We start from the raw sequence: 13,798 nt of genomic DNA, 5'->3' as shown, positions 1-13,798 counted from the left end.
AAATGTCTGTGTACATGAGAAATATTTATGTCTTTTTGTTTTCATATAATGTATGTATGTATATTTGTTAAGCTTTATTAAAAGCTACATATATATATGCCTTAAAAACTAATTATTGGAATTACTTGTAATATCATAACAAAAATAAAATTTTTATAATAACGGCAATAAATAATTTATAATGTCTTTTGTTAAACACAATACCGAACCAAATGATGACTTAAGTAAGTAACTCGAACAATATGAAATTGTGGTTAGAAACACTTGATTCGTGAATATACAAGTAGCGAGCAAAATCATCTTTTCTATCTAAGGAATTGCATGTGTTTATTATAAAAGTAAAATACAACACAAAATAATAATTGACTTTCTGGGAGTATATAAATCTTAACTAAACAACATAAATTAAGGTAATCTTTATTTGCGATAGTTTTACATTATGTTATGAATATTAAGTAAACGAATTTGTCTCGCTTGGTAGATTATATTGTTTGGTAATGCACGGTAAATATTAGTCACTATGGCTGTCATTGAATAAACACCAGTAATTATAATTATAAAATTTTATTCATTTTTATAATAGACAATCTGATAAAAGTCATTTATTTTAATATATAAAATTTAAAAATACATGATTTGCAGTTAATTTATTACATTCATTATCTTTCTTATTCTATATTTGACAACTTTTATTTAATAGAGTTCCGTGATAGACAAAAAATATAAGAATTTTTATCCCAGTGTTTACAATTCCAACATGGATTTGAAGACTGTTGTTGTTTCTGGAGAAGCACCAGAATCTGACGATGACAATACAAACATTGCTACTGTATGTCACTTTCATATCTTTTCACAACTTTGTTAAATATTCTAAAAGAGAAATTTGCAACGAAATTATTATACTTTGCATAGGGATTTTCTTCTATGCGGAATCCTAATTATTGTGGCACTATCATTTCTGGAGAAGCTCCAGAATCTGATGATGGTAAAATATTAATTATAATCTTATTTATATGATATTATAAAACATTTTTATATTGTAATAAGAAATTTATCGTACAATTGCAATCTTCAATCCGATTTAATTTAATCTTCATTAGATGGAACAAGTTTGAGCAGCATTAGTGGAGCAGTCGATGCTATGGTTTGTATGCCTTATGCTGAACTCAAAATACCAAAATCAAAAAAGTGTTCCATAAAATATAACAGTTTGCTGCATAAAAAATTACGTAAGTTGATACATTCTCTTTAGAGATATTAAAATTGTTTTTTATTAACATCATTTTATTCATACTGTAGTACAATCCACATAGCTATTGCTAAAGTATTATCTAATAATCTTGACAGAGAAAAATATATAACATAATTATCCAAATAATGTCAATTTCTATAAGATCCAAGCAGATTTTATTTTACTTGAAACTTCAATTATTTAGAAGTATTCTGCTGTATTTTAAGTATTTTACATGTACTAATAAATAATGTGGACCACTTGATTTATTGAATACAAATATAAGTATAATTTTGAATAAATAATATTTAATGCTTGAATTTATGTATCTTATTACGGGATAGATGAATGCAATGAAACGTTGGACAAAGATCTTATGCAAATGATTGAGGTGACGATTGGTACTGCTGTTCAAGAAATATCAAGCGTTAATCGACAACTGCTAAGAAGTGAACTTACTCTTCAAGAAGCTGTCTGTCAGTTACGTAGTACTAATAATCGAATAAAGGATACCTCAAAAATTGTACAGCGTCTCATAGATGCCAAATTTCTACATTCTATTAAAACTTAATTTGTGTATATATACATAATATACTTATATATATATATATATATATATATATATATATGTATAAATATATAATATATATATATATATAATATATATAAGATACTTATTAGAGTATGTAATGGACGTAATATGTTGATTATAATAATAACAGCAATAATAGTTCTGAATCAGTGTCAATATATTAAATATCAATATGACTAATAAGAATAGTAAAACAAAAATATGCTATTTTCAAAGGATTTAGTGGGTAGGATATTATTGAGCATTAGTTGTTCTTTTTAATTGGCAGTTCTATTAAATGTATCAACTGTTTCCTAGCATGTCTTAAAATTTAAGTAAAATATTACTCCTTTCAATGCATCATAAAGAAAAATTATTAGAAATTACATATAGAACAAATTTATAATTACTGACGCAGTCGGTTGCTACTAATTATTAAGTATATGTATGCTGATCGTTGCATTTTAAATATCCAAATGACAATAAATGTAAACGTTATTTTGTAATATACAGATGTTAAGGTATATATCAAAGAATGTCACGATATTCTGTTAAGAGTGTTTCTGCAAAGAATAAACATAAATGTACTTGCTGTTTTTAAAATCCATAGTAACTGTCATTGCATAGATATTAAGTGTTAGATTAATATTTTAGTTTATTAAGAAGTTAACTTCTTCCCATAGTAAGTACAGATATAATGACAGAAATCTTATTTTGATGTAACAATTTATTTTGCATATGCATAATCTTTACAGAAACATCTGCGCATTTTCTTCTTCCTCTGCAGCTTCTTTTTTATCAAATGCATAACTTTGTTTGGTATCAAAGGCTGATATTGTTTTTTTTCCTATTACAACGCTAAATTTAGTGTACAATGAATTGGTGATTATAATGGGGATGCATTCTTCCTCTATAAATTCAGTCTTAAACATTTCATCGATCTTCGTTGAACTAAAGCTTGGTATAATATATCTACGTACAAAAGTTCATAAACCAAACGTGTCGTCTTTCTGCTAATACTGATATGACAACATCGTGACGGAATGTTTTCTTTGACATGATATTTCTATATAGTTTTTGTTTATGTAGTACATTCAGATTATTCAACGGCTAAATTGCATGTATGCAACAATTGTATTTAAAATCTCATTTTGCAGGAAAGCAATTCCTTACGCCATATTCTACAAAATAAATAACGCTGAAGCATACTTGTGCTATTGATTTGCACAAAATAAAAAAACACTAAAAACTAATTTACTAAGTAATTAACAAAAAATAAGACTATATATCATTATAGTATTAACTTATAATATGAACAAGCATCAACTTTTAATGCAGTTCTTCTTTGCTAACAAATTTATCTGTTCACATATTTAGCAGATACTTGCAATATTTCAGAAATAACTTTTGACCATCTGTCAAAAATGGGAACTCATTAGTTCCTACATGTGTTTCTTTACCATTGGATCCTTTAAAATTCTGCATAGAAGAATTTCAAGATTTTCATTGACAATGCAAACATTCAATTTTCATGAAAAATATGATGGTAGAAGATGGCGCGATAGATTGTTGCGCTATAAATATAATGGGCTCAATTCCAGAAAAGGATTAAAGTTTGTTGCAGTTGGCGACCTTTATAAAATATGCGACGTCGCACTCGATACATGTTAGCCAATGTGAGGGCGCCCACCCCCCACATGGCCTACGCTCGCTCCATCTCTCCACCGCTTGCATACATCTGAAGAAGAGCCATCGACTCTTGTGCTTGTCGTTTTTCAGCCAGAAATCTACCTGAGGCTTTTTTTAATTGTTCCAAGAAGAATCTAAAATAATTTATAAAGTAAACGCTGATTATCTCCTAGTATTGTAAGGAAAGAAATGTTTAAATTTAATCATATACCTGTCAGGCACTATGTCAGCTAAGCTGTCTGGATCCATATCACTGAGTAATTCTAAATCATTTCCACCAAGTAACGATATATGCGATGGATCTCCGTGCAACGATGAGACTAATGGTTCTATCAGTGGTCGACGCCTTCTGATTTCGTCTCCTCTCGATCCATCTTCTATGTTATCTACATCGTCTACAACAATGTAACGAGAAGCAGCTTTACTACTTCCTACTGCCACCCATTTCTGATCTCCATGTAGCACCATTAAACTAGTGTTTCTTTCTAATGTTGCAAAATATTCTTCATCATCTACTTCTGTGCCTATTAGAAAAATCCTATATTATATATCAAATTACTCACATATTACTGTATAAAGGAAATTCGTTGAAATAAAGTAACATCTATTTTATGAGGAACAAAAATATTACCTTACCATCTTGTTCTAAAACAATTGTAAGATCGGCATCCAAAGGCAAAGATAATCGACTTCTTGCGATATTAATTAATTCTTTCAGAGAGGAAGCAGTGATTCCCTTTCGTTTTTCCCTGGCATGATCGACAATTTTGTAAGGATTGCCCAATCCTTGCGATATTCCCGCTGTTTCTGACATATTGCTTCAAATTGCAAATAAAAACACAATCTGAAAAGTACTCACGAAGGGTATGTACTTCTCTAATTCGTTCAATTGTATTAAGTTTATGTCATCAAAAGTTTACTATCTTCACAGGGAATGACTACACTAAGACCTGATTATCGTTGCACGTTGATTTAACAATGCTATTCCTATCTTCAAATCAAATTGTAACACGAAATTCGTATTTGCACCAATTGTCGAGCGTTGTGAACTCGTTATCAAACACTGATAATATTCATTTAACTTCCGTTAGAAAAACGTTTTTAACGATACTTAAAACACTATGTACGTGCCGATGATTCGGATATAAAGTTGTATGGTTGGGGCGTAAGTAAGAAAGGGCAGTGTTTTGGATTGCATTGGATCGTTGGTTCTTACAGGGATTTTACTATATCTTTAACAATTCACATATACGAATAAAAACTTGAAAGGCTTAGAAGACGAGTTACGCCTGAGTGACTGAACTGACCGTATGTCAACTCAACACTGGGTCAATGGTGCAACTACCCCTCCTATTTATATTCTCTGTAGACTACTGCGTATGGTACGACCGAGAGACACCCCCCATGGTATTCCCTCCCAACATGGCACCCACACAGAAATCAATAACCTACCCCACTCTAGTATTAATTTTTTTATTACCGCCAAACGAATTGTTTACGTTATTCAACGATAACGTTCTTGATAATAATTCGATGAAAAAAATGTCAACATGAGTAAAAATAAGTTTATTCCCATTAGTTTATTTTTGTATTACTATTACTTCTTATTACATTTTTATAGAACGATTTAACAAATTATAATTTTGAATGTATTATATTTGTAATTCTACATCAAAGGTAATTGAATGATACCACAATCTTTTGAATAAATATAAATAACACAATCTATTTCCATAGAAAAATATGCATAGAATGTTAAAGCAGTTTTATGCCAATACTTTACCCTTTCTTGCTAAAGCACATTTATAAATAGCATTCATTTTTTTCTGTTGAAATATGTCAAGAAGCTATTATGCATGTTAAACGATAACAGATCATAAATTATAATGAATTTATATTTTTTCATATATACAATATTTAATGTTTAAAAAGAAATTATAAAAGAAAAAGTCATTTTTAACAAGACTTTCAATTTTCTACTATTTGTATATTAATAGATATAATATCTATATTAAAGTTCTGTGTTTTTCACAATAATAACTGTAAAAATAATTGTACACAGATAATATTAATTGTAAAAAAATATTTTATGAAGTAGAGGCTGATTCACCAAGATGCAACTATTCTTAAGATAAGATGTACAATTTTACTAGGATCTCTGAACTTAAGACACAGCACTGTAGTTAAATTTAGATCAATGAGACTAGATACTGTTTTAAGTTTAAAGTTAGCTCAGAGTTAGCCCAGTTGAGGCTCTTAGCTGAGCCACAAGTCTTGTTTGAATGGAATCAATTAAATTTATATAAAATATTAATAAAGCTACACCAGAAATGCCTTTACCAAGTGGATATAAAGAACCGGATGATAGTCAAACATGGGAATTAGCAGAAAGGTGTCTCCTTCCAATTGCATTCTCACATGCAGTTGCAGTCATTTTAGCAACTGTATTAAATACATTAGGTATATCGCAAACATCTAGTTTTGTGCTTTTCCTCTTATTACTGGTTATATCCATAGGGTCTACACTATTCTACCACAACCTAAAGGTACGTTACTTAAATTACATATGTGTGTTATTAGTTTAAATAAAATTATATCCTAATAAATATAAACTACTTCAACATAGACTTTAAAGTAAATTGCATCAACATATTTTAAGGTAAAAAATCAATATTGTTTCTAATGTGCAACTAAATGTTAGTCAATTTTTTAATTCATTATAAGCATTAATGAAGACTGCAAATGTCACATAAACACTACTATTTCATAAATCAAACTAAAACTAAAATAAATTTCCTATGGTTATATGGAAAAAATTTAGAAAAGACCTTTGTCAATAAACTTTATTTAATTACCTTTATATTTACTCCTTAATCCCAATGCAAATAGTATGCTGGTACAGATAAATTTTTATAATATTAGTATATACAGATGTAAATGATGCAGGTAACTGCCGCAGGGAAAGCAGTTCTTGTTACAGGATGTGATTCAAGAGTCGGATATACTTTGTGTAAACAATTAGATGAATTGGTAAGATAAACTTTATGTAGTGTTACATATAGTGTATTATCATCTATTTGTACTCTTATATAAACAGGATTTATATTTTAAGGGATTTACAGTTTTTGCCGGATTCACTAGTAAAGCAGAAAATGAAGAGGCAATGCAAAAGTTAAAGCAAGAAGCTTCTGGCAGATTACATGTACTACAATTAGATGTTACTAGCGAACATGATATTCATTCATCTTTTCTTTATGTAAATGAAAATTTGCCAGATGGTGCACCAGGTTTAAAATTATATTTTCTGTTCAACATTTAAAATGATTAATTTACTGTGTAATAAAATTTTCAAATTTCATTACATATATACTACATTAGGTTTATGGGCACTGGTACATGCTGCAGCTTGGGTAACTTTAGGCGAATGCGAATGGGTGCCTTCTTCTGTATTGAAACGCAGTATAGACATCGATTTCATTGGTCTCGTTCGATTAACTCAGGTAACCTTATTAGTACATCATAAAATATAACAATTGTACATCCCAATATTTAAATATACAAATTATTAAATAAATAAATTAATAAACTGATCATTTTTTTTATTTAAAGGTATTTCTCCCTTTAATTAGAAGATCAAAAGGTCGTGTTGTGCTAGTCAGCAGTCTCTTAGCTCGTATACCAAGTCCTGTTCGAGGCATTTATTGCGCAGTTAAGGTAAATTATTTTGTGAAACCAACAATACCATTTTTAATACAAGTGTACAAAAATATCTTACATGTATAGGCTGCAGTTGAAGCTTGGGGAACCTGCCTTAGATTGGAAATGAGAAGATGGGGAGTAGATGTAGTTATTGTTGAAACAGGTGAATATGTGTCTGGGAATGCATGGTTAAAAAATAACAGTTCATTATTGGAACAAGCTAGAGAAATGTGGACTCAACTAGATCCTCAGACTCGTAAAGAATATGGTCAAGAATTATTTCAGAAAGAAATGCTAGCTCTTGAGAAATATACTCAAGGACCAGAAGCAGATTTAACACCAGTAACTAGAGCTTTAACAGATAGTGTAATAAAAACTTTTCCAATTAGAAGGTATACACCAGTTTCCCGTAAAGAAAGAATACAGGCTTTGTGTAGTGATTATCTTCCAAAACCAGTTTATGACATATTATACACAAATTAATTAAAAATAGTAGCATGGTCAAATATGATTGAAAAGGTAAAGAATGATTAAAAATATATAATTTTGACAATTCAATAACTAGCGTTTAATGTTATCTAGAATTTAATAAACACTGCCTACTGAAAAGAATAGTTTAAATATGTACCATTACAAATAATAGGTCTATCATGTTAATTATATTTTTAGATTAATTTTCACAAAAGAAGAATAAAATTGTAATAATGAAAATATTGTGTTATACGATCATTACATCGTAAATTTTTTGTATATTTTCCTATACATTTACAACTTTTGTATGAATTAAATATAACTATGAGTTACTCAAAGCAAAAAAGACACCTAAGTAAGAAATTCCCAAATAATATTTTTCTATTGTCTCCTTTTTTACTTAAAAATTTACCATATAATTATTAGATCAACAATGGATATAAAATTATAAATACGAGTAGGTATAACATCATGTATATATTATAAAATATGTTACATTTATTAAATTGTACTGAATTATACATATACATATAATGATTTAGTTGATTATTCTAATTGACAAAGAGGACAGTTTTTGTTGAAATGGAATGTGATGTAGTGTAGGAAAATTTATAAGTTCCATTATAAATGAGAGTCAAGTAAATTATTAATATACTTCTTAATGCAAATATTTGTAATAAAAACATGTATTAACTTTATCTAAGTATTTTATAAACAAAAATTACAGTAAAATAACGTTCACTTTCTTTACCTCCATTGCCTGCTTTCCAATTCACCAGTTTGTAGTTCTCAGCAAAAGTGCCATCTTTGTTGATATTTTTTCACTATGATTTTTAGAATGCATTTACACTGCACACAAGACAGATCGCGCTAGTGGTTTCATCGGGTCCATATTTCATAATGTCGGTAAAAATATTTCCGCAAAACAAAGATTTTATTACACGAAATTAAAGAAAATAACAATATGGCCAATTCTTCGACTCATTAATTATATCAATAGAAGCTAAAGCAAAAATGTATCAATCGTTTGTAATTCGTTAAAATAATTGTTGGTCGTTTTTCGTCAATCCACTCTTTTCTAAAGAAACATTCGGCCATGCGATAAAAAAAAAGGTCAATTACTTCAACGGAAATATTACCTGCTTGTTTTCTTTTAAAAAGGAGTGCATTTTATCGTTTGACTACTAATATCGGTAATTAATATCAAACAATAGCAGTATCCGCTACTACACTATCTTGTTTTCATTCCAACGTATATATACAAGACGAAGTTCGATACATGCGTGCGTGTCGTACGCGCTTGTGTGCTTTCCACACATAGAGTTTCACGGTTGTGTAAAGAATTTCGTGGTGGCTGTATAGTGGCAGGGGGAGGTCTTTAGCCCCCTTCGTGGCAGACGCCGGTAATGAGTTTTTATACTATAACCGCGGCGACACCGACGACGAGCACAATAATATCAACAACGACAACAACAACAACAACGACGACAACGACGACGACGACGACGACGACGACGACGACGGCAGTGGCAGTAGCGGTAACAGCGACGACGACGGCTACGTCGACAACAACAACGGCGCCGGCGGTTGCCGTGTCGCCCGAAGCTGCACCTGGTTGGATAGAATTCTGTGAGAGACACGCCCGCGCTTCAGCTTCTGATTTTGCCAAGGCTTTTTGTACCTATGTCAGTTTAAACTTACCCGAAAGCGCCAGATCGAATCTCTCTCATCGTGACTTTTTAAGGAAATTCGTCGAGAGCTTCTGTGAACACTTTGAAAGTGAATACTTACGTCGTACAGTCAGGTCTGTTGTAAATCTAAAAAATGTTCTTTTTGTTCATGGATTTTTTAACAAATTTTATTCAAAATTTATATCAAACAATTAATATTTCTCAGATTAATATTGTTCTATGTAGAAGAATTTAGTGTATGTACATAAAAAATAAGAAGCTAAATAAATATAAAATATATAAAATCATGACTTATTTTGTTTATTATATTTTACAGGTCACCATCTTTGTATAACACAAGGCATGCAACAACTAACAATAGAGATATTAATGTCGTAAGTCAAAACAACAATGCTCCTATTCGTACTTCATCTCATGAAGAATTTAGCGATTACTCTGAGCATGATGGTGATGCAATATCGCCAAAACCTGCTCATAAACCTTTTTTCCGTCGTTTGTCCTTTAAAGGACTTAAAAAGGGTAAAAGTTTCTTTCATAAACAACAAAGCGATGAGGTGGAATTATCTCATAGTGAACATCGTAGAGATAAACATTCAAAAACTAAACTCTCAAAAATTGTGGTAGAATGTAGAAAAGAAGGCATTGTTAATTCCTTGATGGGAGAAAATATTGATGGCACTCAGAAATGGGAGAAATCTAGACTTGCCTTGATAAAGGCAATTGGTGGATATATGTTAGAATTTTATTCTCCTCCAAAAGCAGTAAAACCACATAGTGGTGTGTTTTGCTCTGCAATAATTGAAGCTAGAGAAACAACTGCTTTGGAAATGCCAGATCATGAAAATACGTTTGTGTTAAAGACACAGAATATGGAATTTGTAATAGAAGCTCATGATTCAAATGATATGAGATCATGGTTAGCCACAATTAAATATTGTATGCGCACAGTACAACAAAATACTATGAATCCAAGTTCTGGAACAGATGCTACTGGAGACTCTTTGGGCCATGGTTTGTTAGCTATTAGTAATGAAGGAGATAGATTGAGGGCTAACTCTGCAAGTAAGAGTTCTCGATCTGCAACCCATGAGCATGGAGACGAGACACCAAGTAATCCACCAGAAATACCTCCAAGACTTCGTACAAGAAGTAACAGTAATTTGGAATTATGTTCATCGCAACAAGATATTGAACAAAGTAAGATATTTATAAGAAACATTTGAAATTGTGTAATTTACAGATTAGAGAAAAATAAATTTTGTTACAGTGGCTACAAATGACGGTGAAATGGATCTGTCAAGCAGCTTAAGAGAGTACCCATGGTTCCATGGAACTCTTCCTAGATCTGATGCAGCACAGCTTGTTTTGCATAGTGCTGCTAATGGTCATGGTGTGTTTCTTGTTCGTCAAAGTGAAACAAGGAAAGGAGAATTTGTACTAACTTTCAATTTTCAAGGCAGAGCAAAGGTAAAATTATTTTCTAGTGTTACTTTATTAAATACAATTAAAGTTCTAGAGAATAATTCGTTTGTTTAACTTTTATTGTAGCATTTGCGTATGACATTAAATGATCAGGGTCATTGTCGAGTTCAGCATCTTTGCTTTCCTGCCATATATGATATGCTTGAACACTTTCGTCAAAATGCCATACCTCTTGAATCTGGTGGAACTGCAGATGTAACTTTGACAGAGTTTGTTGTGGCAAATCATGCGACACGATCAAGTCATCATAATGTAACTGGAACAAACCAACAACAATTACAAGAAAGAAGACCTCCAGCAGCCCCGGAGCCCAGAGAAGTAAGAGTCAGCAGTGGAAGTCTAACTCCTCTTGAGTGAACGCGAGTGGCCAACACCCACAGTCTGAAGTCTAATCTACAGACAGTGAGTAAATAACCAACTAAAGTGATGCACCCATTTTTCGTGCGGCTGGAAATATATACATACTAAATTAATATTTGTGTGTTCACAAAGGTTTCATCAGTTCCTTAGTAGTTCATGTAGTGCCATATTCGGATTATTTTGTAAGTATTCAAACACTATTACTTCTTTTGTTTGAAATATAAATTCTTTTATACCATTAATGCATCATTTATATGTTATTGTTTCTATTTTACTTACATGATGCTAAATATTAATTACTTAAAAAATAATTTAGTTTTATAAAAGTATGAATATTGCTTTAGTAGTTAACAATATCTTTCCTTTTTTTTAATAAAAATTATACAATACTTTACACTGGATATATTTAAACATAATTTTATATACATTTTTTTACTTATTTTGATAATTTATTGTATGAAAATATTTATTTTGTGGAAACTAATTATTTTTTAGTTACTTTTGTTATTTTTATTCACAAACAATTTTACATCAAGTGTATGTACTCATAAATTTTAAATCCGAATGTGGAAACTTGACAGAATGTAACCAAATATTTTTGTACATATAACTGGTATTATGACAGGAATAATTGTTAGAAGTGTAACATGCCTCATGTCAAATGTGTGACAACTCTTAGCATTGAAGAACTTTTTGGATATTATGAAAGACAATGGTGCTCAACAAGTATGACCGTGGGGCAAGGAGCTCGCTTTTGTATATAAAATATTCTTAAAATTTCTGGTTTCTTCTATTTGGTAATTTTATTATAATTTCCTACTCTATTTTTGAAACAGTCTTTAACTTTTAAATGTGTAAATACAAATTAATTGAGAAGAAAAGCAGATTATTTATTATTGGTTATTATATTTTTCAATCCAGAAAATTTAAGAAAAATTTCAGTTACTTTAATTGACATTTATTTAAACTAATAATCACCTATTTGTTAATAATATAGGTGCGCACATATGGAGGTTCTATAAGAACACGTACAGAATCACTGGAAAGACTGGAACAACAAAACAACATTGTGGAACAACAAAGTTCATCATCAACTAGTGGTAGAGCTATTCAAAATACTTACAGCTTTCTTTGACGATGGATTCACAATACTTTGCCATCAAGCTATAACCCAGTTAGACCTCTAGATTAAATACTTTCCCTGGTAATTCACTCTAAAAAGAAAGGCAGAGCCTTTAAGCTGGGCTTATTACTATTATTCTAAAGGGCTACTCAAAAGTGTATTATTCCACTTACATAAATAATATATTTTCTCAAATCGACTGCTTCCAATTTTTCCAATCTTGCAAAAGAAGTTTCTAAGAAATTTATACATTAAAATGTTTTTAACAAGTTTTTGCAAGTAGAACACAAATTTTCAAATATGACAGTTTGATGGATATAGTCTTTAAAATGATAAGCACAAATTATTTCAGGGCTTAAAAAGAATATAAAACATTTTCACAGTTGTTCTTTTATGCATGATATATCAGCTCCAATTTTTGTAAATCACAGCCTTTTTGTCTCCATTATATTAAAGCGATTGGAAAGATATTTTAAGACTACAGAGAATAATCCATTACGATAATTAATTCACTTAAGCGTATGTACTTACACAATGTTAAATGTAAAAAAAAACATGTATGTAAATGTACATGCGATTTAGACTTTTTATATATGTAATTTATTGCAGGAAATCTTTCTAGTGCGACTTTCTCCTTTATCCTATAAACTGCAAAATATACTATTAGAAACCAATGTTGATATATACAATACTCCAGTTAAACTTTATTCTAAGGAATCAAGTTTCAGATGTATCAAACTAGTCTGAATATTCCAAACAATTATTAATCTTACTATGCATCCTCATATAAATACATTGATTTGTTAAAAAAATAACTTGGCTATAATATTAAATGTAAATAAAACTAAAACACAGTAAGTACAATTCTATATTATTCTAAAATAAGACTTTATGTTTCACAAAATACTAAATGACAAAATATATTAATAAAATGATTAGCATATAAAAATTATTCATAATATTGTAGAGCAATATGTTTGAATGTGCAAAATTAGACTACAGATACATAAATGTGCTATAGTACTGATATTACAGGACATAATTAGTAACAAAAGTGCATAAAGTATGAAAAAAACGCAAATATTTTTGTTATAAAAACTGAACAAATACGCAATATTAAAATATAATTTTTTTTAACCCAATTACCACATTTCTTTTGCACCTGAAAATAAATTTGCTAGCTTAAGAATAACACTTCGATTGTTAATTTCAGAAACTTTATTGTAAAACACGAGTCGTTTCACAAAAAGTACATTTGCCCAACACATATATACCGTACTAAATTGTGTTTAGATAACTAGATATTATAAAATAATAATAAAAAATGAGTTACCATTTTGAAACTTTTTATAAATTAAAAAAATGAAGTAACGCTGATTAGAAATTTCCGCTTAAACTTTGGAACAAGATCAAAAATCAAAAATTAAAAGTGTCCCCATATAATGCATATATGTAAATATAAGAATACGATAAATTTGAAT

General features: G+C 30.0%; 4 protein-coding genes across 10 annotated transcripts; 3 read left to right on the top strand and 1 right to left on the bottom strand.

The window, feature by feature from the left end:
* Positions 1–10: 10 nt before the first annotated feature.
* Positions 11–1,822, top strand: LOC143151214 (uncharacterized). 3 transcript variants are annotated; one of them, XM_076320127.1, is made up of 5 exons: positions 11–410; positions 742–829; positions 913–985; positions 1,101–1,229; positions 1,576–1,822. In XM_076320127.1, the coding sequence occupies exons 2-5, from the start codon at positions 758–760 to the stop codon at positions 1,800–1,802; spliced, it is 501 nt and encodes a 166-aa protein (XP_076176242.1). In that variant the 5' UTR covers positions 11–410; positions 742–757; the 3' UTR covers positions 1,803–1,822. The 3 variants fall into 3 exon arrangements, with proteins under 3 accessions (XP_076176242.1, XP_076176241.1, XP_076176240.1); XM_076320126.1 differs by having other exon boundaries at positions 11–224; positions 701–829; positions 1,576–1,821; XM_076320125.1 differs by having other exon boundaries at positions 701–829; positions 1,576–1,820.
* Positions 1,823–3,486: 1,664 nt separating this feature from the next.
* Positions 3,487–9,159, bottom strand: LOC143151463 (DNA fragmentation factor subunit alpha). 2 transcript variants are annotated; one of them, XM_076320584.1, is made up of 6 exons: positions 8,801–9,159; positions 8,413–8,510; positions 6,347–6,384; positions 4,128–4,309; positions 3,703–4,015; positions 3,487–3,625 (listed from the first exon to the last, which is right to left on the bottom strand). In XM_076320584.1, the coding sequence occupies exons 4-6, from the start codon at positions 4,303–4,305 to the stop codon at positions 3,505–3,507; spliced, it is 612 nt and encodes a 203-aa protein (XP_076176699.1). In that variant the 5' UTR covers positions 4,306–4,309; positions 6,347–6,384; positions 8,413–8,510; positions 8,801–9,159; the 3' UTR covers positions 3,487–3,504. The 2 variants fall into 2 exon arrangements, with proteins under 2 accessions (XP_076176699.1, XP_076176698.1); XM_076320583.1 differs by lacking the exon at positions 6,347–6,384.
* On the top strand, positions 5,720–7,885 carry LOC143151462 (D-beta-hydroxybutyrate dehydrogenase, mitochondrial). 2 transcript variants are annotated; one of them, XM_076320581.1, is made up of 6 exons: positions 5,720–6,037; positions 6,438–6,521; positions 6,604–6,778; positions 6,870–6,991; positions 7,101–7,205; positions 7,275–7,885. In XM_076320581.1, exons 1-6 carry the CDS (start codon positions 5,822–5,824, stop codon positions 7,671–7,673), a joined length of 1,101 nt encoding a protein of 366 aa, XP_076176696.1. In that variant the 5' UTR covers positions 5,720–5,821; the 3' UTR covers positions 7,674–7,885. The 2 variants fall into 2 exon arrangements, with proteins under 2 accessions (XP_076176696.1, XP_076176697.1); XM_076320582.1 differs by having other exon boundaries at positions 5,907–6,037; positions 6,423–6,521.
* Positions 8,531–13,569, top strand: Lnk (SH2B adapter-like protein Lnk). 3 transcript variants are annotated; one of them, XR_012993335.1, is made up of 6 exons: positions 8,531–9,465; positions 9,669–10,549; positions 10,620–10,819; positions 10,901–11,236; positions 11,327–11,376; positions 12,192–12,318. XR_012993335.1 is itself a non-coding variant. In XM_076320574.1 (5 exons), exons 1-5 carry the CDS (start codon positions 9,068–9,070, stop codon positions 12,327–12,329), a joined length of 1,869 nt encoding a protein of 622 aa, XP_076176689.1. In that variant the 5' UTR covers positions 8,531–9,067; the 3' UTR covers positions 12,330–13,569. The 3 variants fall into 3 exon arrangements, 2 of the variants coding, with proteins under 2 accessions (XP_076176689.1, XP_076176690.1); XM_076320574.1 differs by lacking the exon at positions 11,327–11,376 and having other exon boundaries at positions 10,901–11,152; positions 12,192–13,569; XM_076320575.1 differs by lacking the exon at positions 11,327–11,376 and having other exon boundaries at positions 12,192–12,331.
* The last annotated feature ends 229 nt before the right edge of the window (positions 13,570–13,798 follow it).

Source organism: Ptiloglossa arizonensis, chromosome 9 (assembly GCF_051014685.1).
Source record: "Ptiloglossa arizonensis isolate GNS036 chromosome 9, iyPtiAriz1_principal, whole genome shotgun sequence".
Lineage (NCBI taxonomy): Eukaryota > Metazoa > Arthropoda > Insecta > Hymenoptera > Colletidae > Ptiloglossa > Ptiloglossa arizonensis.
This window is presented reverse-complemented; position numbering and strand designations above follow the sequence as displayed.